Genomic DNA, 26,585 nt, shown 5'->3' with positions numbered 1-26,585 from the left:
CCTGACGGCTCCGTCCAGCACTTTCTGCTCTCTACGTCTCAGTTCTTCCAGATTATTCTGCTGCTGTGGTGCCTCCTCCTTTTCAGGAAGAATCCTCTTCTCTCCCTACATTCCCCACCATCTCATGCCTGGTGTCCCTGCTCCCTTTTAGAGTCAAACTTCTTAAAAGACTTATCTATGCCCCCTCTTTCTCACGCTTTATTCTTTAAACAATTTTTTTTGCATTCACCCTGGAATCCACCCCAAGACCGCCTTCGTCCCTGACCCTCCCAAATCTGCTCTTGAGGAGGTCACCTTCGAACTCCACAGAGCTAAGTCCATGGCCCTACGTTGCCCTCCTCTGTCTGGACCCCCCAGCAGTATCAGACACAGGTGCCACTTCCCCTGGACACAGGTGCCCGCTGCCCCTGGACATACTCCTTCCGCTTGGCTTTGGGGCACTGTCCTGGCTTTTCTCCCTTCACTGGCTGCTCCTTCTCTGTGTCCTGCTGTCACGATCCCACTTCTCCAGGCTCCATCCCGGGCTCAGTGCTGCCTCCATCTCCCCTCCTTCTCAGGGGGTCTCCCACACTCCCATGGCATTAAGGGTCATCTCCAAGCCCAGGAATCTCTGGTGCCCAGTCTCTCCTGCACTTTGGACTTAGATGTCCAAATGCCCCAATGGCTCAAGGGCATCAGAACAACAGGTCCAAAATAACTCCTTTTTCCTCCAGTGGACAGCTGCTCTAGAAAACAGTTCCGCAGTTTCTTACAAAGTTAAACACACGTTCATGTGGCCCCTGCATCCCACACCCAGGTATTTACTCAGGAGAAAAGAGAGCTTATTTCACCCCAAAACCTTAACACAAATGTTCACAGCAGCTCTATGTATAAGTGCCCCAAACTGGAAGCAACTGAAATTCCCTCTGATGAATGGACAGACGACCTGGGCACACCAGCCACACGTGGGTCACCACTCAGGGATAAAAAGGACGGCGCTGGACAGGCAACAAAATGCCGAACCTCAGAGGAGCTCAGTGAGTGAAAGAGGCCAATCTAAACACTTATCTCCTCCATGACTCCATTTATGGGACATTTACAAAAAGACAACACTGTAGTGACAGAGAGCAATGAGGTGGTCGCCTGGGAGCTGGGGTGGGGGAGGGAGTTTTATGGGAGATGAAACTCTTCTGTATCTGTGTAGCGATGGTTACACGAACCTACACTTTGTTAAACTTCATAGAACTACACCCCTGAAGGTCAATTTTACTGTAGGATAATATATAAAATTTTTAAATGTAAAAAAAATAAGTCTTCCAGAAACTTCTTTCCCCACGGCTGTCCCCATGTGACCATCCATCCAGTGTCTCAAGCCAGAACCTTGGGAGTCCCCTGGATGCCGCCTGCCCCCTGCCCACCAGCCACTCTGCCTACGCTCCTGCCCAAGGCCGTCCCCAGGTGGCCTCCACCAGAACCCCGTCCAGGCCTTGCTGGTCCTGGAAGAACCTGTCTGATCTCCCAGCTACCCTCCCTCCACTTCATCCTCCCAACTCCAATTTCCAAGCATCAGAAATCAGACCACGTCACTTTCCTGCCTAAAATACTGCTGTGACTGTCCCTAGACGTAGATTAAAGTCAGCTCCCGCCCTTGGCTGCGGGCCGTCCCGTCCGCTCTACTCTGTCTGCACACCACACCCACGTCAGCCACATTAAGTTCTTAGAGGGACTCACGGGTGTTGATCCCAGGGCCTTCATACCTGCTGTCCCCCTGCCCAGAACGCACCACGCCTGCTCCCATTCACCCTTCAGGTTTCACCTTCACAGCTGCGTCCTCCAAGGACCCTCCCGGACCACCTGGGTCCCAGTGTCGGGTGGTCCTCTCAGCACCCCCTCCGGTTCCTCTTGGTGGGCTTCCTCCCTGGTACTTTTAGTCCTTTGTTTATTCCTATAGGTTTGTTCCCATCTCCCCAGGAGGCTTTTGGATGTGTTAGCACCTGGCAGTGTCGGGCACATAGTAGGTGCCTATTAGGGGTTGAATTGTGTCTCCCAAAAAGATACTTTGAAGTTCTAACTCCCGGTCCTGTGACTGACTGTGGGGACAGAGTCCCAGAGAGCAGTTTCCAGGCTCTCGGCCTCGCGTGGGGAGGAGCTGGCTGGGTGGTGAAGGGCCATCAGCTGTGATTGGTTGGCCGTCAGCTGTAACCAGTTGGCCAATTGGTTACTGATGTAACTGCGGGGCTGCGTTGATTGCTTGGTTGGTTCGTTGGCAGGCAGAGAAGTGAATGGCGGGCTGCAGATCGTGTGGCTACCACTGCGTGTTGTCTCGTCCGGCCGCGGAGAGAATGTAGTGGTGTGAGTCCCCTACCTATGGCTCCGGGGGTGTTCCTTCTTGGCCTCACCGTGCCCTGCGTTCTTCTGTGGGGAGCGGGACCAGAGGCCCCCCAGGCCGCCGCACACGACAAATGGCGCAGCAAGCAGGGGATGTGCCGGCCAAAACCTACCGAAGCATGGTGGAGAAGTTTGTGCGTGTAAAAGTGCAGTTTCAGAAGGCCCGACAGGAGTTGCTCCGGGAATGGGAGGCGCGGTCTGCCAGGGAGACTTGAGCCTCCGGATGGTACACCTCCTTCCTGGCCATAGAAGGCGTCACCTTCCTTTTAGTAATGTGCTGCAGCCTTAGGCTCCGAGGGTTGCGGACATCTTACACCAAGGCCTCCACCCACTCAGACACCCTGCACGGTGAGCAGGATTCCGACCAGGTAGGAATGGAGTCTGACTCTGGGCAGGAGGACATGTGGCCCCCCACAGTGTGTGGTGCCCGGTGGCCACTGTTCTCAGGAGTTGGACCCCCGAGGAGGGGTGGGAGCACATGGACGGCTCTCCGGCCAGCGTGGAGAGGGCCCTGCAAGCTCTGGCTGAGCGGTTGCCGGAGGAGGAGAAGGCTACAGCCGGCCGCGGGGGCTGGATGTTCCTCACGGCCTTGAGTCTCAACACTGAAAGTGCGCTTAATGAAATGGCCCAGGTGCCAGACCAGGTGTCCCGGTTGGAAGTGCTGGAAGCCGGGGTCCGCCTGTTAGAAGAGGGGCCCCACAGTGGAGATTCTGAGGCAGAGGTGGAGGAAGCGAGTGGAGACAATGTAGCTCCCAACCCCCAAGCCCGGCCAATCTTGAAGCAAAGGGTAAAACGTGAGCAACCTTTGGGCTGCGGGGCGTTGCTACCAGCAACGCAGCTGTGACTGAGTTCACAACCTACGCCCCTTACACTCCCACTGAGCTGCAGGAGCTGGGGAGGGGGTACAGACAGAGCCCTGGAGAGCCAGTCTCAGCTTGGCTACTATGTTTATGGGGTGAGGGAGCAGACAACATTCTCTGCTCCCCAGGTGAGATGGAAAAGCTAGCCTTCATGACAGTGCATCCGTCCCTGCAACGAAGGTTACAGAACTGCCATAGGTTGGCCCAAGAACAGGGCAACCACTCGCTAATGGAGTGGCTCACTGCTGCGGTACGCACAGTATGGGGACAGGCTGGCGAGCTGCCAGACACTGTGAGTCAATGGCAGTCATATACGGAACTTACTCAAATTATCCGTGAAATGGGTATGAGAAATGCTATTTTTAACCTTAACATGCAGGGGCTGGATGTCGAGTTTTTTACAGCCTGCATGAAAGATCTGGTTTTGGATACTGTTCCTGCCAGTGCTTTTGGATCCTTGGTTGCCATTCTTACGCCCCACGTGGGGCGGCGGATCCATGAAGTTACAACTGCCATGGCCACCCTGGGGGATGTTGAAAGCCAGAGGCAAAGGAAGTTAAGACAGGAGGTCTGCACAGTTGAGACCTGGAAGCCCAAATCAAAAGTAAAGGGGCGAGGTCGCGGGCCTCAGAGAGTAACACGCGCACAGATGCGGCGTGATCTCGTGGCAGCAGGGGTTGATCAAGAAAAAATAGACCAACAACCCAATGCACTCTTGTTGGAACTTTGGAAACAGCTGCGTCCAGAACAGCAATTCCGGAGAAGCCTAAAGGAGGAGTCTGGGAAAGCGCGACCCTCCCGGACTTCATGAGGCCGCTTGAGGCCGGCTCCTTTCAGCTTGGTTAGGGGTGGGGCCAAGGTACCCGGTCAGAGGGGATGAGCAGGGTTTCCTCCCCGCACGACACTGACTTTGCACGGAAGGAGGTCTTCGCAAATGTGACTAAGATATAAGTAAAGATGAAGTTACCTTGTAGGACAGGCCCTAATCCAATGACCGCTGTCTTTTCAAGGAAAGACCAAATAGAGACAGAGGAACAGAGAAGACCGCCAGGAGAAGCCAGAAGCAGAGATGGCTGATGGTCTACAGCCATGAAATGCCACGGCCCCCGCCACTGCCAGGAGCTGGGAGAGGCAGGGAATGGAGACTCGCTCCAAGCTTCAGAGCGCGCACAGCCCTGCCCACGCCGTGAGGTCAGACTCCAAGCCTCCAGAACTGTAAGAAAATCAACTTGGGCTGTTTCAAGTCCACCTAGTTTATGGGACTTTGCTATGGCAGCCCTAGGAAACTAATATAAGTGCCTATTACTAAAAATACTTTTGAATGAATTCATGCAATAGTGAGAAAACTCTCAGAGGGAAATCCTTCTCACTCAGCAAGAGAAACGGGGGCACAGACTCTCCCCTGCACCGTGGCGAAAGCACTGCTATTAATTAGTCCCATCCCCACTCACCAGCAGGGCTCCCCACATCTGGGACCTGGCCAACCCGGGATCCGCCTCTTGCCCCCTCCCTTGAAGGGTAGGGCAACACCTCCTGGGTGAGGCACCCAGAGGAATGTGGATGGGGCACACTGGGCAGCGAGCGGATCCCCCCCCCACATCCTCAGCACAGCTCTGCCCTCCCCACCTCCATTTCTCAGCAGATGACAGCATTGTTTGTCATTGAGCATGTCTGCTCTTTGGTGGGGAGCAATGGTTCAGCAAGCTTGACAGTTAACGGGGTGTGAGCTGCACCTAATGAAAACTCCATCCCAACAAGCTCGTCTCAAACATGTTGGGTTGAAAAAATAAAAAGCAGATCGCAAAACTGACTCCCCAAATGTTTTGAGATCATGGGCCCCCTTTAGGAATGGAATGAAAACTGGCCCCTCCCTCCCTGCCTTCACCCCCACCCCCGACCGACTACACACACCACACACAGCACTTAGCACAGATCTCGGGGAGCCCAGGATTCTAACAGGCTGATAGAAGGACCTCCAGGATGATGGACCCTGCGATCCTGGTGTTTTATTGACTCAGTGGTGACACTAGTGCTTGCTGCATGCTTACGAAGGCCCAGCCACAGTTCCCAACACTCTTTGTGGATTATCTCATTTAAATCCATGGTTGTCATCTCCATTTTATTGGAGCTACTGTGTTTCCCTCAAAAGAAGACCTAGCTGGACAAGCAGCTCTAATGCGTCTTTTAGAGCAAAAATTAACATAAGACACAGCCTTATTTTACTATAAGACTGGGTCTTTAATATAATGTACTATAACATAATTGTAATAAAATATACATAGCATAAATCTTACTATTTTATTATTTTAAGGGTATAGTTCAGTGACATTAAGTATATTCACGTTATTGTACACCCACTATAATTATCCACGTCCAGAACTTTTACATGATCCCAAACAGAAGCTTTCATACCCACTAAACAACAGCTCTCTGTTCTCCCCTCCCCCCAGGCCCTGGTAACCATTATCCTATTAGGTTGGTGCAAAAGTAATTGCGGTTTTTGCCATTATTTTTAACCTTTTACATCACGATCACTTTTGCACCAACCTAATACTTTCTGTCTCTGTAGCCAAGGAATGAATTTGATTACCCTTAGGTATCTCATACTGGTGGAATCACAGTATCTGTCCTTTTGTGACTGCCTTATTTCACTCAGCATGTCTTCAAGGTCCATCCCTGTTAGAGCAGGTTTTTCCTTCCTTGTTAGGGCTGAATAATATTCCATGGTGTGGATGGACCACGTTTGGTTTAGCCATCATCCTTTGGTGGACTCTTGGGTGGCTTCCGCCTTTGGCTACAATGAGTAAAGCTGCTGGGAACATGGGTGTGCAAATATTTGTTCAAGTCCCTGCTTCCAGGTCTTTGGGGTACATACTCAGGAAAGGAACTGCTGGATCATATAGTAATGCTGTATTTTGTTTTTGAGGAGCTAACAAACGCCTTTCCACAGTGGCTGTACCACTTTACATTCCCACTACAGGCACAAGGGTTCCAATTTCTCCACATCCTCGCCAACACCTTTTATCTTGTTTTTCTGACAATAGCCATCCTAATGGATACATCCACTCTTTTCTTAATCTCTAAGCCTCAGTTTCCTCATCTGTGTACTGGGGACAATGATTGTCACAGGGCAGGACTCAATGAGGAAACACACAAAGAGGACTTAGAATGCCATTTAGCCCAAAGAATTGTTGAGTAAATGACAGTTAATATTACTGAAGGAGGAAGCCCTGCCCTCTCCAACCTCGAGAGGGGATCACAGAGGAATCAGTACAGGCAGAATACTATCACACGCTCCCTTCTTGCACATTTTCCCTGTCGAACGGCTGAGGAGGAGACTAGAAGGAGGGCTGGGCACATACAGTGAGTGAGAAGGCATCTCCTCTCCGATCCCCGCTCCTGCCCCCACACATGTGCGCAACGCCGAGGTCTTCTTCCCTCCTGCGGTTTCTATTCTTGTCCCAAGTTCCGTCCACCTCCAGTTACCGGGTGATCAACAGGAACACGATGTTTAGGGAAGAAGACAAGAAGGCAAGGAAGGGGGCGGGGTCAAGGAAGAGAAAACCCGGCAGTGTCGGAGGGCCCAGCACTCGGATAAGGCGCTGGACCCAGCAGAATCTGGGGAAGTGCCCGGGGTCAGACATGCCCGCCCAGGCCCACGGGCCTCTGGGACCTAGCATGTCTCTTCTCTCTCCAAGGGCTCCATCCTCCTGCTTGGTCAAAAGGCGGCAAGGATGCAAGCCTTGATTTGTACTGGTTCCTCGTTCCCCAGAACTCTGGGCTTCTCCAGCTGCCCCCTCGCCCCGAGAGCCAGGTGCCTCTGCCCTGTGTCTTCTGCCTCCCCATCCCAGCTGGGTCCCCCTTGAAGTTGGAAATACCTGACATTAGTGACAGGGCTGGGAACAGCTATAGTATCAAAGACCTTTGGACTCGAAAAGGAAGCAGGTGACATGGTACCACCCGCTTCCACAAGCCCATAGAGATGGGCTTGAGCTTGGACACGCTTGGGTTGGGTCTTGCGATCTGGTGTGTACCTCAGCTGTGTGACCTCCTTACACACCCTGACCTCAGCTTCCCCATCTGGAAACATGAGGTGGAGGGGAGCACTGTCCCCGTGGGGAAAGCTCCATGGAGCAGGCAGGAATCAGGTCCGGCTTGCTCAATGCCATATCCTCAGCTTGTGAGGTCTTGGGGATTCAGGAACCATGGGGGAATTGAATGACTATTGATTACATAAGAAAATGTACATGAAGCCCTTAGCTCAGTGCTCAATAGGAAATGAGCCTGTCGCAGATGCTTAATAAATGTCAGCTGCTATTGTTAGCAGGCCACAGGGAGGCACCGAAAACTCTGGGTCATGAAATTCTGAAGGATCCCAGGACCTGAGTACCCACTGGTACCCACTCAGGAATATCAAGGGCATCATCTGAGCAGGCCACACATCTGCCTTTGCCACTCCATCTTGCCTCTCTGAGCCTCTCTGGTTCCCTGGCCCAGCGGGCCTTTCCCACCAGGAATTTAAAAAGGAAAAGCAGAGGAAGTCACAGCCCTTTGCTGAACCATCTAACCAGACCTAATTAATCGATAAGCCAAGCTGCTGCTTTCCTGCCAACCAGCCACCTGAAGAGTACTTACTCTATCTGTGAATTGATTACCGTACTTTCGCCACCGCTATGGCTAATGCCTGCTGCCCGCAGAGGCTGGGTGCCAAGGGGAGCTGGGAGCCGCCCGGCAGGGACCACCCTGCCACCTTGCCAAGGAGATGTGGGCTCTAGGAGGCCCTGGTCCTCATGTTACAAACCAAGGCACAGAGAGGGGTGCTGAGGGGCAGGGCTGGCCCCCAGGTCGCTCGGCCCCCAGGTCACCCATTTGGATGGGGCTGAGGACTGAGGCTCTTTCTTGCCCCTGTGGCCTCTCCTGGGTACGCTCAGCCCCACTTCTGCAGAGTCCCTGCAACAAGAGAGACGACCTTCTGGGGATTAAGGGGGGCACCACAGGCCCTGACTGTCACCCTCCAGCCCGTACCCTGCAACCTGCCCAGACATCAGCACCCTGCCCGAGCCACCTAATGAAGTGGCAGGTGGGCCCTTGACCAGACTCCTGAATAGGAGGGTACCCCTGTAGCAGCCCAAAGCAGGTCAGGAAAGGGGCCACAACCCCCAAAAGGCATGGGGATCTGGTTCTCACCTCCAAGCTGCTAAGCCTGGGGGACTGTGGGCGGAAAGGGTCTTAAACAAAGCAGATCATTGCATCCCGAGGGCAGGCAGAGGTCACCGAGATGACCAGAGACCCAAAGCTGGACACGGACCCGAGAAATGGACACAGAGCTTGATCCTTGACCCCACCCCCGGTGTCCACAGCAGGTTTCCAGAACATTCCTGATGTAAAATATCCAGCTGGGGCGGGGGTATGTTAGAGGTCACGGGGTCAGAACCACAGGCCCCTGCCTGTGCACCTGCCTCACTCCCACGTGCCGGCCTTGAAGCTGACCCCACCTTCCCTTGGCCCACCTGGAATCCACACACCGTCAAAGTAAAATAAAGCGCAAACACAAGCTGAAACTCAAGGCCCACACAGCCCCTGCCCAGCCGCACTTGGCAGGTGGAACCATAGCGGTCGCTTAGAGCATAAGCTTCCAGCCTTTCCCCGGATCGGTGAGGTCTTCCCGTGCCTGCTGGACGGCTTTCCATTGTCTACTCAGGAGACAGAAATGATGCGTACAGGCATATTGTACGTTTTACAAAAACGGGATTATACTATACACACCACGTGGCAAATTGCCTGTTCCACTTATCAGTGATTACACACTCGGGCAGCCTTCAGAGCCTGCCGTGGAATGATGCCAGGTATATTGTCCCAGCTGGGTTCTGGGGCAGCCCTGCCCGCACTGGCCTGGGCCATGCTTCTGCCCTGATCTGCCCCAGTACCACTGGGTCTCAATTTAGGCCTTCTTCTGCCTGCCCCAATTCTCTGACATCATTATTTTGATCACTGTTGATTTTATTCAACAAACAAAATAAAAAAATTTTTAGCATGCATTATGTGTGAGGCACATAATGGTTCTGAAAGTTCCATCAACTTTAACTCATTTAACTCTCATCACGACTCAATGAGAGAAGCATGATTGTTATCCCCATTCTATGGGGAAACTGAGGCACAGAGAGGTCCTTCTCCAGAGTCTCACAGCCAGTGAATGGCAGACCCAGGGATCCAATCCAGGCCGTCTCGCTCAAGGGTCCATACACACCAGCAGTTCTCAGACTCGAGTGTGCACCAGAACCCCGGGGAACTTGTGAAAAACCCAGATTGCTGGCCCCACTCCTGGAGTTCATGATTTAGCAGGTCTGGCATGGGGTCCTGCATTACACACCGCTGCCCCTTGGTTCCCAGAGATGGGGCCTCCAAGCCTCTCTCCTGAGTGCAGACCAGTTGGTTCTGGGATGAAGTCCTTGCCTGGACATACCAGCACGTTATCTGGAACCACTTAATCATCCACAATCTAAACAGTTCCTGGGAATCAAAGGCTGCTTTTACCTTCGACAGAGGTCTTCTACCTCCCCACAGTGTGTCCTCCAAACACATTCTCTCCAAAGCTGTGAATAAAGGATGAACTCCTCAAGTCTGGGTTGCCCACACTCTGTATTTTGTAAAGAAAAGTTTGGCCCTTGACTAGCTCCTTCTCCCTGGTAAGAATGTCTTTGTTTACCTGGAGCCTTGGGCCACATAGTATCAGCTTGACCTCTGGATCAAGGGACTGGAGACTGAGGTTAACTGCAGGGGCAGTCAGCCATGCCTACATGATCAATTCCCAATAAAAACCCTGGATACCAGGCTTGGGCAAGCTTCCCTGGCTGGCGCTACTCCACACACGTTGTCACACATCGTTGCTGGGAGAACCAAGTGCTGACGGCACGACGGCACCAGGAAAGGAAACTGGGAGCTCGTACTGGTGACTCCTGGGGCCTGCATGTGCACCTTTTTCTGTTGCTGATTTTAATCTGTATCTTTTCATTATCTTAAGGTGTAATCGCTGGTATAATAGCTTTGCTTGGTTCTGTGAGTCCTTCTAGCAAATCATGAGGGAGCCTGAAGGTGGTCTTGGGGACCCCGAGACACAAGCACCCATTCGTTGAGTCAGTGGACAGTTACGGAGCACCTTCTGAGCACCCAACTTTAGCCCAAGCTCTGCCCACACTGCCCAGCTCCACTCATCCTCTCCAGACCTCCCAACCCCATGGCCAGAGGCAGCCTGGGCTCAACATAGGACATTATCATCCACCATTCACATCCCTCCATGGAAAAACCCAGGCATGTTGTCTGTGTAGCCCTGCCCATCACAGGCAGCTCCTTTGACGTAATACCAGGTAACATCCCAGGAACCAGGTAACATCCCAGAAACCAAGTGACATCCTGAGTACCAGATAACAGTCCAAGTATCAGATAACATCTCAGGAACTAGGTAACATCCTGGGTACCAGGTAACATTCCAGAAACCAGGTAATATCCCAGGTACCAGGTAACATCCCAGGAACTAGGTAACATCCTGGATACTAGGTAGCTTCCCAAGAACCAGGCAATGTCCTGGGAACCAAGTAACATCCTTGGTACCAGGTAACATCCCAGGAACTAGGTACCATCTGAGGAACCAGGTACCATCCCAGGTGCCAGGCAACATCCCGCTGCCCCCCAGGTCGTACCTGCCGATGACCTCGATGTTGGAGATGGCATAGAAGTACTTGTACAGGTTCTCCCGCTGCACGTAGGTCCCGCCCAGCGCGGGGCGCAGCAGCCGCATGCGCAGGTCGGTGAGGGTAAAGAACTCCTTGAGGCCCTTGGCGCTCTCCATCCGCGTGTACAGGTTGTCCAGGTTGCGCATGTCGGGCCCCGCGAAGATGGCGAAGCGGTCGCGCACCTCGAAGCGCACGTGCTTCTCCTTCTTGGAGCCCGCCCAGCGCGAGTACTCCTCGGTGCACAGCACGCGGTGGGCGCCGGACGCCGCCAGGTCGCGGGCGCGGCGGGCGGGCATGCCGAAGGCCTCCGCGCAGTCCTCCGCGTAGAACTGGTAGGGCTGCCACGTGCGCCCGTTGTCCAGGGACTTCTCGAGGACCATGACCGTGGGCCGGCCGTATTCGAAGGTCACCACCACGTCGTCCGTCAGCTCCACGCTCTTGTTCCACGACAGGGTGATGTTGGCTTCCAGCGGGCTCGGGTAGCGGCTCCACGTGACGCTCTGCCAGTACGTGGCCAGCCCCTCCTCCTCCTTGTCGAACATGAGCCGCGGGGGGTGGGCCAGGTCCGGGTTGGAGGCGTCACACTCATTGCTGCACAGGTAGGGGTTCTCCTGCAGGGGGAGAGGAGAGGCGAGGGTGGGCGCTGGCTGCTCAGCGGGGCCCCGGCGCCTGCCAGGCCTCTGCCCGGAGGTCCCAGAGCCTGGGTTTCTTCCCATGTCCAGGCACCAGGAAGCATCTCCTGGGTGGGGAGTCTGTACCCATTTCCGCAAAGCTCTTAAAGGCATGCAACTCTATGGGTGCCCAAGAAAACGCACACTTATTCCTACTCTAAGTGCGGACAATCTAGAAGGGTGGGTGTTGTCACCTGCTCCGAGGTCCCCCATGGCGCCCCCTTGCGGAGGGGATAAAGTTCTGACTCTTTACCACATTGACCCCTTCCACCTGGAGTCACTGTCCCCCACGTCCTGAGGCTCCGTCCACTAAGCACCCTGTCCTCCAAGCCCCACTTGTCTGGACCTCTGAGCCTTTGCAATGGCATTCCCTCTCCTTGACATGCGCTTCCACTCTCTGCCTGGAAAACTCCTACCCACATTCTTGACTCTTTCAACACATCCTACATGAGACGCCTTCCTGACCCTTTAAACTACAATTGGTAGTTGCAACAGGGGCGGCAGTGAGAAAAGTCAAACTCATTTGTTGCAAACATTTGTTGAATTGCCATTCAGTGCCAGACACATTATCTCATGTACAGAGCCATCTCATTCCTCTCCTATTTAATATCTCACCTCCAAACTCAGAATGGGACTATTATCTTCATGTCTCGGAGGAAGAAACCTGGCCTCGGGAAGGTGGTGCCTCTTGCCCAAGGCCCCTGCCAGGAAGGGCTAGGAGCCATACCCTGCCCTGTCTCTGGCGCAGCATGTGTCTAACACATGCACATCCTGGGCACACTGAAAGGATGCTGAGTATTTACAGGTTCCTCTCAAGGGGGTACATCTTTGTGGCAAGTCATTTCCAGGTCCTTGGCACGTGCCCGGCAGGCCCAGAGCCGGACCTGCCTGAGAAAGGTAGGGCACAGCCCCCGCTCGCTTACTCTCCTCCCAACCCGCCTCCGGAAGGCTGGCAGCCCACTCCTGGGCCCAGCAGGTACCAGCTGTGGCTCCCTTCCATGGCAGCTCAAAGCCATTCCCCGTGTCTGGTCTACCCTATGAACTCACCTGGGGAGGTCAGAAAATACCGCTAACATAGTGGTTGACCAGGATCAGAGGGACACATTGGTGGGGCACAGGGGAGTTTTAGGGCAGGAAAGCGATTCTGTACGACACTGTCGTGGTGGACATGTGACATTATGCATTTGTCCAAACCCACAGAATGCACAGCACCAACAGTGAACCCGAATGTCAACTGTGGGCTTTAGTTAATAATGTATCAGTGTTGGGTTCTCAACTGGAACAAATGTCCCAACTAACGCGAGATGTTCACGGGAGGGGAAGCTGCGTACAAGACACCGGGTGTTAGGAACTTTCTATACTGTCTTCTATACTTTTCTGTAAACCTAAATCTGCTCTAAAAATAAAATCTATTACTTAAAAACCCCAAAACAACTGTCACTAAGAACCGCACAGCGGCCAGACCACTTGCAGCCCTTTTTGATGAATATTTCAGTTTTCTGGTTTGCTCTGTGACAAACGGCTTGATCTGTGTGAAAGCCTCTCACTCTAGTGAGCCATTCAGCTCCCATGGGGGAGGGGGGCGCTGCCTCCTGAAGGGCAGAGCTGGCACCCCCATCACTGCAGTGGCCTCAGGCTATCACTTTTGATTCCCTTTAGAGCAGGATGAGTTCTCAGGCCACCCAGGGTGCCTCGGTGGGCAGGCTAGCCCTGGGGTTTACTGAGGCAGGTTCCACAAAGACCTCCTTGACCAAAATAGCTCTGTGCTTGGTTCCCCCATGCTGCCACTGTCCACCCGCCCTGGCCAGCCATGCTGATTCATGGGACCTGCAAACCCCGCACTATTGAGTCCAACCCCTCATTGAACAGATGGGGAAACTGAGGCCCAGCGCAGGGCAGAACTGACCCAGGCCTCCTTAAGAATGGGCAGTGTTTTGGGGGATGAGCCTGCTCCTGTCCTGGACAAACTCAGGGGTGTCCTGAAACGCTCGTGTCCTCACATGCAACACAGCAGGACGGGGGCAGGTTCAGCTCCTGGAGGCCTGTGCTTCCTCGGGCACCAGCTAGGTGGCCTTGGGCTGTTGCCCTGAATGGGGAAGGGGGAGGCTGAGAGGCCTCACGGGGGTGGCTCAATGGCCTATGGAGGCAAGGCCTTCAACTGGGCTGGGGGAGGCAGTCTGCCTGTGAGGGAGCACCCCTCCCCATCATTTGGTTGGCCCGCAGCAGGGCAAGGAGCCCAGAGGCAGAATGGACTCTGGTTGCACCGTTTGGGGCAGAGAGCAGTGACAGATGCCCCAGAGTTCACACCCGGACATTGGGGGCAGGAGGATACAGTTTGCAACCAGGTCAGCGTCTGCCCTTTTTGTCCCCACACCCTTGCCTTCTTTCCTCAGCCCCAGTTCTTCCTTTTCCTACTGCCCCTGGCATCTTGTCAAGGGCTAAATTGTGTCTCCCTCAAAATCCACAGGTGGAAGGCCTAACCCCAGTTCCTCAGAATGTGACTGTATTTGGAGATAGAGCCTTTAAAGAGGCGATCAAATTAACACGGGGCCCTGACGGCGGGCCCTGATCCAATCTGACTGGTGTCCTTATAAGAAGAGGGAATTTGGACGCACATCAGAGGTACCTGTGCACGGAGAAAAGCCCACGTGAAGAGGCAGCATGCAGGTGCTCCTTAGTCATCTGCAAGCCGAGAACAGGCCTCAGGAGAAACCACCCCTGTTTTGATCTTAAAGGTCAAACAAACCTTAATCTTGGACTGCAAGCCTCCAGAACCTGAGAAAATTCATTTCTGTTGTTTAAGCCAGCCAGGCCCTAGCAAACTAATACATGCCTCATTCCAAGTAAGCAAAAGAGGGTCAGGGTGGAAAGGATGGCTCAGAGGGGCAGGACTGAATTGTGAGTGTTTGATGATTTCCATAGAAGCTCTTTCTAGGACCCTCCTCCATAAGTATAATTTCTCAGCACTCTGGCACCAGGTGGCGTCATTCTTCCTTGTCCACCTGGAAAGCTCGTAGCAACACAGCACTGAAGGCTGTGACTTTTCCCTGGCTGCCTGCCCCCTTTCACCTCTGGGCTTGTGTTCCTGCAGCCACTCTCCCTCCTTCCGGTTTTCAGAGCCCTCTTTCATGTACCTCTTCCAGGCAGTCCTCCATGCCTGACTCAGTCTTTGAAGCCAGTTCCCTTTTCATCCATCGTGGGGTTGTTAATGTGCTTATCTGGGACAGTGCAGTAAAGCTTTCATATATGGGCTGGATTTCAGTAACTGCTCACTAAATTGTAGTTATTATTGTCATATTAGTTTTTAATATAATAATAATTAGATTACTATTAATATATCTCATATTGAGCGTTGATATTATTCCCATCAAGCCCCAAGTGCTATGTGCCACCCACACCTCATCTTTTTCCCCTGGTCCTTCTTCGTCCCCTGCCTTACCTTCTCTCACCCTGCCCAGCCTCCTGTCTGGCCCCACAGGGAGGGGGGCGAGAAGGGGGAACACTGGATCCCTCACAGCCCCCAGCTTCTCCCGGCCTGTCTGTCATCAGGAAGACTGACACAGCTGGCTCTGCCAGGGGACAGGGGCTGCAACCTGGCTGCCAGCCGTGCTGTCCTAACCTGCAGGGCCCGCTAGCCCCCCACCCCCGCCCCGACCCGGGAAGCAGATGGTCAGAAACTAATGAATCAGCCTGTGTATTTACAGCCCGCGCCTGCTGCAGAGCAGGCTTCATCAACAGCGAGTACAATAAATAAATCCCAAGCCATTGCCAACATCGCTCTCTCTCCTGTTTCTCTTCTTCCTTCACGACCAGCCCCTCCGCGATCTCGGAATTCCATTAACCGTTTAGGAGCACACTGTCGCACGGTGCTGAGCCCACCATCCTCTCCAACCACACCCCCGGCTGGCTCTCGTTTCCTTTCCATTCTTCCCCGGGGAAGATTCTGAGATGGGAGCCTGGGATTAGAAGCGGGGTTTACCGGCCGACCCCCCCCCAGCGCCCAGGCTACTGCATCTGACGGCTGATGAGAGCGAGTGGGGGCCCCCCGGCCCCCCCCAGCTGGAGGGCCAGCCTTGGTCATCTTTCTTGGTTTGCACGTTTCCACTTGTCTTTGTGAGATCAGGTTCGCGATGAAACAAACAGTCCAAAAAAGTGACCTGACACCAGGGAGAGAATTGGGGGCGTTTGAGGCACACCCTTAACCTGTTAGGGTGACACCAAAGCCAGCCTTTAACATTATCGAAAGCAGAAACTGTTTCTTTAGACATTTCATGAATATTACCCCCCAAAATCATACTCTTGGTTAAAAAGCCTTGGAACTTTCTCAAGAAAAATGTAACATACCATATTTTCCATGCAGATTTGGGGGGTTCATGGAGCCCCATTTACCCAGTTGAGAACCCCTGTTCTGGAGTCAGGAGCAATTAAGGAAACTGGTTTGGGGGTCTGGGAGCCCTAGGTTCAATCTCAGCTCTGTCCCTTGAGAAAGTTGCTTTACCTTTCTGAGTCTTTACTTTCTCGTCCAATATCTTGTGAGATAATGTGTATGAAATGCCCAGAAAATGTCCCCAATCAGTAGCAATGATTATTCAACAGCAGCTTTTAGCTGAGCCTCCTTAACAGGAAAGCTGGGGACTTCACACATGGCCCAGAGAGCCTTGGACTGCTGACTCAAAAGAGCGTAATGATGAGCATGACATTTATTGAGTGCCAACCATGTGCCAGGGCTGGGCTGGGCCTTCTCCCCGCAGCCCCCAGGGAGTGAGGTGCTCAAGTTCCCCCCATTTCACGGAGGAGAAACTGAGAACTTCCTGGCCCTCCTCACTTCCTCTGGACTCTGTGGGTCCTACCAAGGAAGTCTCAGGGAAACGGAGCCCATCACATCTGTGATCCTCCGCCTTTACAGACACACAAAGGCAAGTCTCCCTGAAGGTCAGGCAGCCCAGCTGGAGGGAGGGATGAAGGCAGCCAACTTGCACAAGAGCACCCGAGAATGGGGTGGGAACAATTCTCTTACATGGACACAAAGTCCGAGACGCCGGCATGAGCAATTCTATGGAGAAATCATTTCATAACAACCACGTCTTTCAAACCTTGCGACGGTCTCTTAAATGTTTTTGCTTTTATGTTATTTTCTGTGCAGAGGGTACAGTTGGAGTCAGAGGCGAGGTTGTAAACACTGTAGACGAGCTGCGGGCAAAACCTATAATTGAGTGGGGAAGCCAAGTGCTAGCAGGGACAGAGGTAACCGTCCCCCAGGGAAGTCTGGCTGTTTGGACCTCTGGACTCCTGATCAAGGAGCCCATGGAGGGGCAGTCACCGGAACTGTAACAAAGCCTCAGGAAGAGGAATAAACACCTTTGTGCAGACTGGCCTTGCAATCTAAGCCTGCCTTGGGACAAAATCTCACAGTCGCTCACAGCAGCGTGCCAGAGCGTGGTGGGGAGGGCTTTGCAATATTGCAGCCAGGTGAGCAGGTACAGTCCTCTCTCAGCCACCCACTGGCCACACCAGCGAGCCCGGGCGAGTCACTCTGCTTCCTCGAGTCTCAGCCTCTCACCTGGAGGGGAAGCACCATGAGGCCAGTGGCCTCACCTGCCTCCTTCCCCACTGCCACCCAGACCCTGGCACTCCGGGGGGTGGGGTGGGGGGGACTCGGAAACCTTTGTCAGGTGACTGGATGTTGACTGCCCTCATAGGGCAGTCGTGGGAATTACAGCAGGTGCCGCACGGCCAGCACCTGTATGTCCAGAGAGCATCATGAACTCGCCAGCTCTAAGCACTGCATTTCCTGAAGAGGGGGGTCCTCTTATTTACATCCTGCAAGTAAGGAGAGGCTGAGCAAGTTCTCAAGGTCACACCAGGGCAGAGGTGGGACCAGTCGCCAGTGTGTCAAGCTCAGAGACGAGTCAGGAAACGGTGCCCTTCGCCCAGTAGGGAAAGGACACTGCCACCCCCAACCCTGTGCCACTCTCCTGAGACTCCGTTTCACCAGGAGGCAGACAGCCCATCGCTCTGCCACCGAGGTGTGTGGGCAGGGAACAGTTTAGCAGCTGACAGATTTTTTTGAACCTGTCTGTCGTCTCACCCTCAGCCCCATCAACCTCAACTGGGCTGGAAGCATCTGCCTGCGGGAGGTGGGAGGCTGCCAAGGACGGCCCTGGGGAGGGGTGCGGAGAGGAGGGTGGGGTGGGACGGGGAGCATGGCCATCACCGGGATGGGGGGGACACCGAGGGGAAGGATGAGGCAGCACCAGTTCCGTCTTACAGAACAGGATTTAGGGAGGAGCATAGGTGGGAGGGAGGAAGCCACAAGGCAGTCCGCTCGCCCCCCCTCCACCCTGCACGCTGCTTCTGGAACTTTGGGGAAACGCTTCCAGCCTGGGCAGGCGTGTAAATCAATGATCAGTAACTTGCCGCATGGGGGCGTGGAGTTGGAATTCAGAGACTGTCCCTAACCCCATGTGTGACCCTGGGCGGGGCTTTGCCCTACCTGTGCCTCAGTTTCCCCATTCGTGGGATGATCAATCTCTGACACTGATATCCCAAACTCTAAGTTCCTCAGTGCCCTGGCCACTTGGGGGGAAGGGAGCTGAGAGACATCCCTACCTCCCCTATCCAGGAAGAAAGGGGTGGGGAGGGATTCTCCCTGACCAATGATTTCCCTTTTATTGGTAAGAAAAGTTGCAATGGGGACAAATTATTAACCAAACAGAGGCAGAGATTCTGTTGGGAGCAGATTCTAATTCTATGTGCTGGTCTCTGTCTCTAATTCTCTCCTCCCTCCCCCATCAGTCTCTCTCTCTCTCTCTCTCTCTCTCTCTCTCTCTCTCTCTCTCTCTCTCTCTCTTCCTCCCCCATACTCTCCTTCTGTGGTTTTATTGATCCCAGTCCCTCTGGCCTCTAACTCCCTCCCCCACCCACAGGCTTCTCCCCCCTTCCCTTTCCAGTTTCTTTTCTAGCAAAAGCTCTGGACAGCAGCAAGGTCACCCCTCCCTGCCCGTGAATCAGCGAAACCAACCCTTATGGCATTTCAGGGCAGGAGCTGCTGCCGGCCAGGGAGCTTCTCTTGTTTTGAATTTAGTTTCTCTTTGGAGCCATGTCTTCCCAGCCCAGCCATTACTCAGGCAGGGAAGGGCCAAGAGCCAGGCCAGTCTTCCTGGGACTCATCCATCCTGGCGACGAGCCTCCAGAAGCCACAGCGACAGCCCCCAACCTACCCCTAGACCCTGACCCTGACCCTGACCCTGACCCAGCCACAGTGGGTATCCCCTGCCAAAGGGGACCCACAGTCTCAGACAGCCTCTTCTGACCTGGTCATAACTCTAGGAAATGCCTCTCAGTTCTTTGGTTGCCCATGGCACCTTTCTGCTCTGCTCCAGTTCCCCCAATTGTCTCGTAGGAAAAGGAGGCCTTTCATTGCAACCCTGCCCACAATTTACCTCCTTCTGGAAGCTTCTGTGTCTGAGCTGAACTCTAGGACAGCAGGGCCAGGCCTGACCCACGCTTACCCCCACCCCCCACAGGTGTTTGCACGTAGGTGGTATTTGATCAACATTTTCATAGGAGTGAGGGCCCTCAACCACCGGATCAGCGGTCATTTGTGGACCATCTACTCAGCATGCACTTCCCGCTCGTCTCACTGAGTCCTCACTGCTCTGCTGAGGCGCGACCTGCCTGGCATCACCCCAGTAGGACCACGTGGCAACTGAGGGCAGTGGGAAACAGCAGACCGGGCAGGGACCCTCAGTCCATCTCACGCCAACTCCAGTTTCCCCAACAGAGGCAGCCAGCAAGTCTTTCCCATGCCCTGATGTTCAGGGCAGGGTCGGCTGGGAGTGGAGGTCAGAGGGACAAGAATAGAATGCCCAGCACTGATTGCCACCACCCAGGATGGCTGATTTCCCCCATCAGCTGAACAGTCCAAGGCGGCGGGGTGAGATCTTGCTAAGGCTCTGGTTAGACAAGGGTTATTCTCTTCAAGAATTTAAAATTTTCTTCTTAAAAAAAAAAAAAAAAAAGATACATTCTGTTTGGCCCTGGGCATATGTGGATTCTTCCCACAGCCAGATTTCTAGGAATGTTCACAGTAGGAAATTCTCTCCTGGCTGATCATGTGGCCTCCCCCAGGTGACTTTCACACCCCAGCCCCTCACTAAGTACCACATAACTGATCAGACACACACGGGCATCCATCTCAGAGAAGGAATGGCTTCCCTTCTATTTACATACCCCCAGTGTCAGGGAACTCATTACTACAAAAAAACAAGCCAAACTGAACTATTCATTCCTTAGAAAGTTTGGTGCTCTATTTTGGCTCATGCTCCACATATTTACTTTGCTCGAGGCCTCCTTTCTTTTACGTGTTGATCCAGTTTTCTCTGGTTGTGCTGCAAACATTTTCTAATTGATTAGAAAAAGGAGAGCGAGAGGCTGGGTTAGCCCAAGACCTCCTCCTCCCCTATGCCAAAGCTCCTACTTCCCATGGGGGCCAGGCCAGTGGGAAGGCTCAGCTGCCCCTCCTCCTCACCTCCTGCTCACCTCCTCCCAGCCACAGACTCAACCTGTTTACCCTGGAGCTCTCCTGCCTGGCAGCTGCCCCTGCCTCCTCCCTCTCCTTTCCTGCCCAACCCCCTACCCACCCCCATTAGAGGCTCCTTACCCAACCAGCTCCACACTTTCATTTATTTATGTTTTTTAGAAAAGTAAATAAAAGAAATTAGGAGAATGGAAGGATGAAAGAAAGAAGGAGGGAAAGAAAGGGAGAGAAACAGAGCAGGGTGGGGGAAGGGTGCCGAGAAAGAGAAAAGCGACATCCAGAGAAGCCCAGTAAAGTGCATTATTGATTCAGGACTCAGAAAATGCTTAGAGAGTAGGAAAAGCGTCCTGCTCTTTAAAAGCTTGTGCTAAGCACAAGCCAGACACATGCAGCCTTCCCAGAGAGGGCCTGCTCTGCTGACATGAATATTTTATCATGGAAGAAAAAAAAGTGCCTTGGAGGACTTAAATGCTGGGAGGGGGTGGGGTCGGGGGGCAGGGCAGTGAGTGGTCCCCTTCAAGGGTCTGGCTAGAGCACTCAGGGCAGCAGCCTGTCCCCAGATCCTGGCCTTTGCAGAGACCTGCCTCCCTTTCTCTGAGAGGCGCACCTGGCTTTCTTACTATATTACAGAACAATGGGGCCTCCCAGGGTCCTGAAAGAGGTCCAGGACTGGTGGTGGTGGTGGTGGTGATGGTGGTGGTAGTGGTGATGGTGGTGGTGGTGGTGATGGTGGTGGTGGTGATGGTGGTGGTGGTGGTGGTGGTGGTGGTGGTGGTGGTGTGATGGTGGTGGTGGTGGTGGTGGTGGTGGTGGTGGTAGTGGTGATGATGGTGGTGCTGGTTGTGGTTGTGGTGATGGTGGTGGTGGTGATGGTGGTGGTGGTGGTGGTGGTGGTGATGGTGGTGGTGGTGGTGGTGGTGGTGGTGGTGATGGTGGTGGTAGTGGTGATGGTGGTGGTAGTGGTGATGGTGGTGGTGGTGATGGTGGTGGTGGTGGTGGTGGTGGTGATGGTGGTGGTGGTGGTGGTGATGGTGATGATGGTGGTGGTGGTGGTGGTGGTCACTAAAAGGGGAGGGTCCAAGAGGGAGTGAGGTTGCAGGTGATCCCAGCAGCCCCCTTCCCTAACCTTGGCCCCTGTCCACCCCCTGCCTGGCCACTACCAACCCCTTGGGCCTCCCCACCCCCACTTGCCACCAGATGCCCTTTATAAAAACTCCAGGGTGTTTCCAGCTCCCCTGCTGAACCCCAGAGCCACCCCCCTTTGGATAAAGGCCAAGCCCAAACCACCCTTGTGTTGCCCATCTCTCCCACCCACCTCACGTCTTGTCACTTTTCTTTTCTCAAACTTCCACATTGAGAATTCTATGCGCATCAGAACTTGAGATGATGATTCTTCATGTGAAATGTCATTTTCTTTGTTCACAACAGTCCTGTGAGCTATGATACAACTCCTAATATCATTTTTTAAATGGAGAAACTGAGGCATAGGTGGGGCACCTTGCCCACGACTTCGCTGAGCAAAGCGTGGAACTGGTGCTAGAAGCGCCCACGTACATGCCCATCAGGCCACACTGCCTCTTATTGTACAGTCATTCCTTGCTTCAGGGATAACGTAATGGATTTCTATGCCACAGATGTCTTTTTCTGCAAAACATATACAATAGTTTTGCAGATTATTTTATGATCATATTGGAGACATTTTCCTGCCTCGTTTTCGACTCTAGTCTCTTCTTCCTTTCCTGATGCCCAGCCCTCATCGCACCCTGGGCTTTCAGGATGGGACACCCTCTGTCTGGAATTCCTCCCCTCCATCCCTTTGAGGTGTCAGCTTAAACATCCCTCCTCCAGGAGCAGGTGCCTGGCCACCCCATCCCCCACCCTCAGATGAGCAGTTGATCAGTTTTCTTAGTGACTTCCTTTTTAATTACGTGTGTGGGTCCCCTCCACACTGAGTGCTCCGTGAAAGCAGGGGCAGAGTCTGGCACATGCAAGGTGCTTAATTAAGGGTTGCAGAGTGACTCCCCCTCCTCACTGGGTCCCCTCTCTGGGTTCTCTGCATTTGAAAGTTGGTCTCAGGACATAGCACCCAGTCGGATGGGATGTGTCCATGCCTACGGCCGCCAGCCAAGACCTTCAAGGGTTTCTTGTTGGTTTCTGAGGTGTTAAGTGGTTGGGCAGAGGAAGAAGGTCTTGGGCCTGCCCCACACCTGGGCACACCTGGACACACCTGGACAGGTGCATCATTCTGTGAACGAAGCCCTTGGTGGGGGTGGGAGTGGCAAGGCTGAATGAGTAAGGCCTCGTTCATTCATTCATTCATTCACTTATTTCTGATAGTCCTCTGGGTACAAAATAGCACTGGAGAAGCAACGATCAGACCTGGTCACCCATCAAAATCCCTGGGAAGGGAAGCAGAATGAAAACATTTCTGGCCCTGAGGCCAGAAATTCTGCTCCAGATTGAAAGCAACCAACCAAGCAGAACCCTCTGTAGTGACTTGGCCAGGTTTGGGAGCCTGGTACGGCTGATCCAAGGACGGGCACCATGCCATGTCATCAACCCTGCCATCCCCATCATCCCCACTTTATAGGTGAGGGAACTGAGGCCCCCAAAGGCCGGGCACTGACTCAAAGTCACACTTCTGGTTAGCTGGGCACATTGACCCCTTATGGGAGTGTTGGCCACTCTGTTGTGACCACCAGGAAGTCGCCTGTGACTTGGTCCTGTGAATGGCAGGGATGACAAGCCTGGAGGGGAACTGGCTGGGATGGTCAGGAAGGCTTCCTCGAAGAGGTGAGATTTCAGAAGGACAGGCTCAGAAGGGTGGGTGATCTGGATGTGGACAGGTAGAGGGAGATTGACCAGGTGAGGAGGATTCCCCTTGTGGAGGGACCAAGTGCAGGGCTAGACCAGACCTGCAAAAGGCTGCAGGGAGGGAGGGGTTAATGCATTTGGCTGGGCCGGAGCCTGGTGGGGATCACAGGAGAGGTCTGGAGCCAGGCGGCCTTGACATTTAGCAGCTGCAGGAAGGTCCTGGTCCTGGCCAGTCAGCCTCCTCCCAGGAAGAGAGGTTAAGAACCTGGGAACAAAAGAGTGGGGAGCTGGCACCCCTCGGGCCCCAGGAAGCTAGAACAAGGATGGAATGCCTGCAGCTCAGATGTAAGCAAGGTTCCAAGAGCAAACTCTCGCCTAGTCTGGACTTTGAATTTAAAAAACAACATGCTTAAGGCTGGGAGGGACCCAGTGCAGTCCCGGGAAAGACTGCATGATGCTTCTCAAACTTGGCTGCCTCCTGCGACCACCCAGGAAGCTTTAATAAATCCTGATGCCCAGGCCCACCGGAGACCCTGCGGCAGGCAGCCGGTGGGAGCTGCAGTCTGGGATGGGGGGAGTTAGGAGCTCCCCGTGACTCCACTGTACAGCCCAGCTGAGAAACACTCAAGAGTCTGCACAGCACGGCCTGCCTGCCCGGCTCTTTCTGGAATCCCACTTGCCATCTGGGTTCAGGGCCTTTGGAGAAGGCTGCCCCAAGAGTTTGAAGACGTGGGGCTAATGGAGGACAGAACCACAAAATGTGAACCCCCTTTCCCACTGCAGACATACCCCTTACAGTGCTCTCATGTTTGACTCAGCGAAGGACACCGCAGGACAACCACATCAGACCCTCAGGGTAGGTCACTCCATCTTGGGGTGGCACCTGTCCTCCTAGCTCCCTTTCCTACTCCTCCCCTTTCCCAGGTCTCTCTCTGAGGCTGAGAAGCAGCCAGACCCTTGGGGAAACCAAGTGGGAGGGGCCAGACAGACAGACCCATGGAAAGCAGACACCAGGACCCCCTTCCCACTGCTCCCTCCACCCTCTATTTTTAGGTCCATTATTGTGCATTGTTGGTGTATTTTTTCCCCACTGCTTCCCCAGAAAAACAGATCAGATTCCCCCAGGCAAAGCCATCTCGCTTTCTCAGAGCTGGTGCGTGGGAGCACACACACTGCCAAATAGACATGAAATAAGTGAATTATCAAATAAGTAGATTAGCAGATTCTAGCATGTCTCAAAGGGCAGAGGGGGTGGGTAAACGCCACTGTCACTCCTCTCCCACCCTCTTTCCTCGGGCTGTCAGGGAGTTTAGGGGGAGGAGAGGCTCACAGAACAGTATGCTCACCCAGCACAAATGGCTGCGTGTGTGCAGACACATGCGTGCGCACACACACACACCCCAGCCTCAATCTACCAGGCGTTTGCTGAGATATTTGGAGCACTTCAAGTCAGCTATGCAGCCTGGTTAGGAGCTGGCCCTGGGTCTAGGCAGCCCGGGACGGAAGTGCCAGTCTCCACTACTTAGAAGCTGTGTGACTTTTGGCAAGTGGCTTACCCTCTCTGAACCTCAGGTTCCTCATATTCAAATGGGTATAAATATGAGATCTATTATAAGTGTTCTGTGAGAGTTCAATGAGCTAGTTTAGGTCAAATGCTTGGTATGCAGTTGGCACTCAATAAATGTAAACTGTTGTTGGTCTGAGGAACAGGAGGAGGCTGAAGAAGATATGGAATCAAGAAAATCCTCAGACAATAGGACCAGTCAATTACTTGAAGACAAACGCGGATTTTTCTGAGCTTAAGGACTATAGGGGCCCACTGGTAGACTCAGGGTGGTCTGGGAAGCCCTGTGAGTGTGTGCGTGTGTGCGTGGGTGTTGTTCTAAGGAGAGCACCATAACCCCACCCCCCAAAGGTGGAGCCCTACTCTGGGGTCTTGCTGCAGATGGGGCGGGGTCCTCCTGGTGCCTGGGAGATTATCGCTCTTCTCCAGGCCTCCCCCTCTCCCTCCAAGTTTGAAAGACCCAAAAGACAGAAGCCGAATCTGGGCGTACAGTGGGGTTCAGAGGTTAAATACACAGATCCTCTCAGGGCCCAGGCAGGAAATCTGCATCCCAAAGGGAGGTGAGACTTGCCCCAGTCACCGGCTCCTAGCAGCCAATTCAGTGGGGAGCTTGGTCCCAAGATCCAAGACCCAGCATAATGCCAGCCCCGGAGCTGCTGCCAAGGGTTTCGGATGGCACCTGGGCTGGGGACAGGGACAGAACAACATGCCCTTTGCACAGCTGCCTTCTCCTTTGCTATCTCGATTCCCCAGACGGAGGGGACAATCCAAGAATCAGGGTCCCCCAGTAGGCACTGTCCACTTTCTGTGGGCTGGAGGCAGAGGGGAGGCAGTGCCTCAGCTGATGGGAGCTCTGGGTTTACCTGCCGGCTCCGTCTGTCACTGGCCTCCTTTTCACCTTTTGCCCAACAACAGTCTTCTGATCGTGTTTCATTTCCTTTTATTTCCCTGGTCGATGCTTGGAGTCAAGTGGACAAATGACTCGGGCAGCAGGAGGAGCTGGAACGAGGGGCTGAGGGGGTCCACACACGGTCCCAAAGCACACAGGACAAACTGCTGGGAGAGAAGGGTGCCAGATCCTTGAAGACGGGGCCGGGGTCCCTTTCATGGGAGGGGCATCTCTAGATACCCCCAAGTTTAGGTCTGGACAGATCCATCAACATGGATTAGATTAATTCCTTTCTACCAACAAGATGTTGAGAGGTGAGGTGATTTCTCTGTGGCTGCATCTTGAGATCCTGGGTCCCTTCTAACTGCCAACCTCAGGAGAGCTATTCAGACTTTGGTGTCACAGAACAAGGCAGGATGGGACAGTGGTCAAGGCTCTAGAGACAGATCCTGGTTTTGTCACTGGCTGTGCAAACCTGGGCAAGTCTCTCCACCTCTCTGAGCCTCCCTCTCCTATTCTGTAATATTAGCTGCCTCAGTGTTGTGGAGACGACACAAAACTGCACAGAAAGTGCGTCGCGGGGGACCTCGGGACACCCCAGCTGAACCCTGCGAGACGGGCGTGAAGAAGCACCAGTGCTGGGCAGTGCGCATGAGCGAAATGCCCTGGTCTCACTTCCGGAAGCTCCCAGCCCAGGGCTGGGGTTGGGCCGGCACGCACCCCACGCGCGACATCGGAGGGTCCTCACTGATGCTGAGTCTGCAGTGATGGCTAACGTTCTGCCCGCCCTCCTGCCTCACACTTGGCCTTGTCCGCCTGACGCAAACGTCCCCTTCCTGCCCATCTTTCAAGGCGCTGTCACACCGAGAGAACCATGTCATGGGTGGGCTGGAACACTCCGGAGCAGTGTCCAGTCACTAGGGCTCCACCCAGGTACGAGAGCTCACCTGAGCAGGCCAGAGAGCAACCGTGTTAACCTTCTGGCCACACCTACCCTGAAGGTACAGCTCCCGCAGGCACCCTGCCAGCCGCAGGTGGCTTTCAGACAGGTATCCCACTTCCCCGCCAAATGCCACCATGTGAGGTCAAAGCCATGTGAGTGGCTGCATGGAGACCTGGTGTGTAATGCCTCCTGTCCGCAGGGCTCTTTT

General features: G+C 53.8%; 1 protein-coding gene across 3 annotated transcripts in view; it reads right to left on the bottom strand.

The window, feature by feature from the left end:
• NTNG2 (netrin G2) overlaps window positions 1-26,585 on the bottom strand; it is a 70,297-nt gene that overhangs the window by 27,653 nt on the left and 16,059 nt on the right. For all 3 annotated transcript variants that reach the window (XM_081065276.1, XM_081065278.1, XM_081065277.1), the window contains one exon: window positions 10,925-11,568. In XM_081065276.1, coding sequence (XP_080921402.1) covers window positions 10,925-11,568 — 644 coding nt within the window. The remainder of the gene's footprint in view (window positions 1-10,924; window positions 11,569-26,585) is intronic.

The sequence above is a fragment of the Rhinolophus hipposideros genome (assembly GCF_964194185.1).
Source record: "Rhinolophus hipposideros genome assembly, chromosome: 11".
NCBI classification, from domain to species: Eukaryota; Metazoa; Chordata; class Mammalia; order Chiroptera; family Rhinolophidae; genus Rhinolophus; species Rhinolophus hipposideros.
The sequence above is the reverse complement of the archived record's forward strand: the minus strand, read 5'-3'. Positions and strand labels throughout refer to the sequence as shown.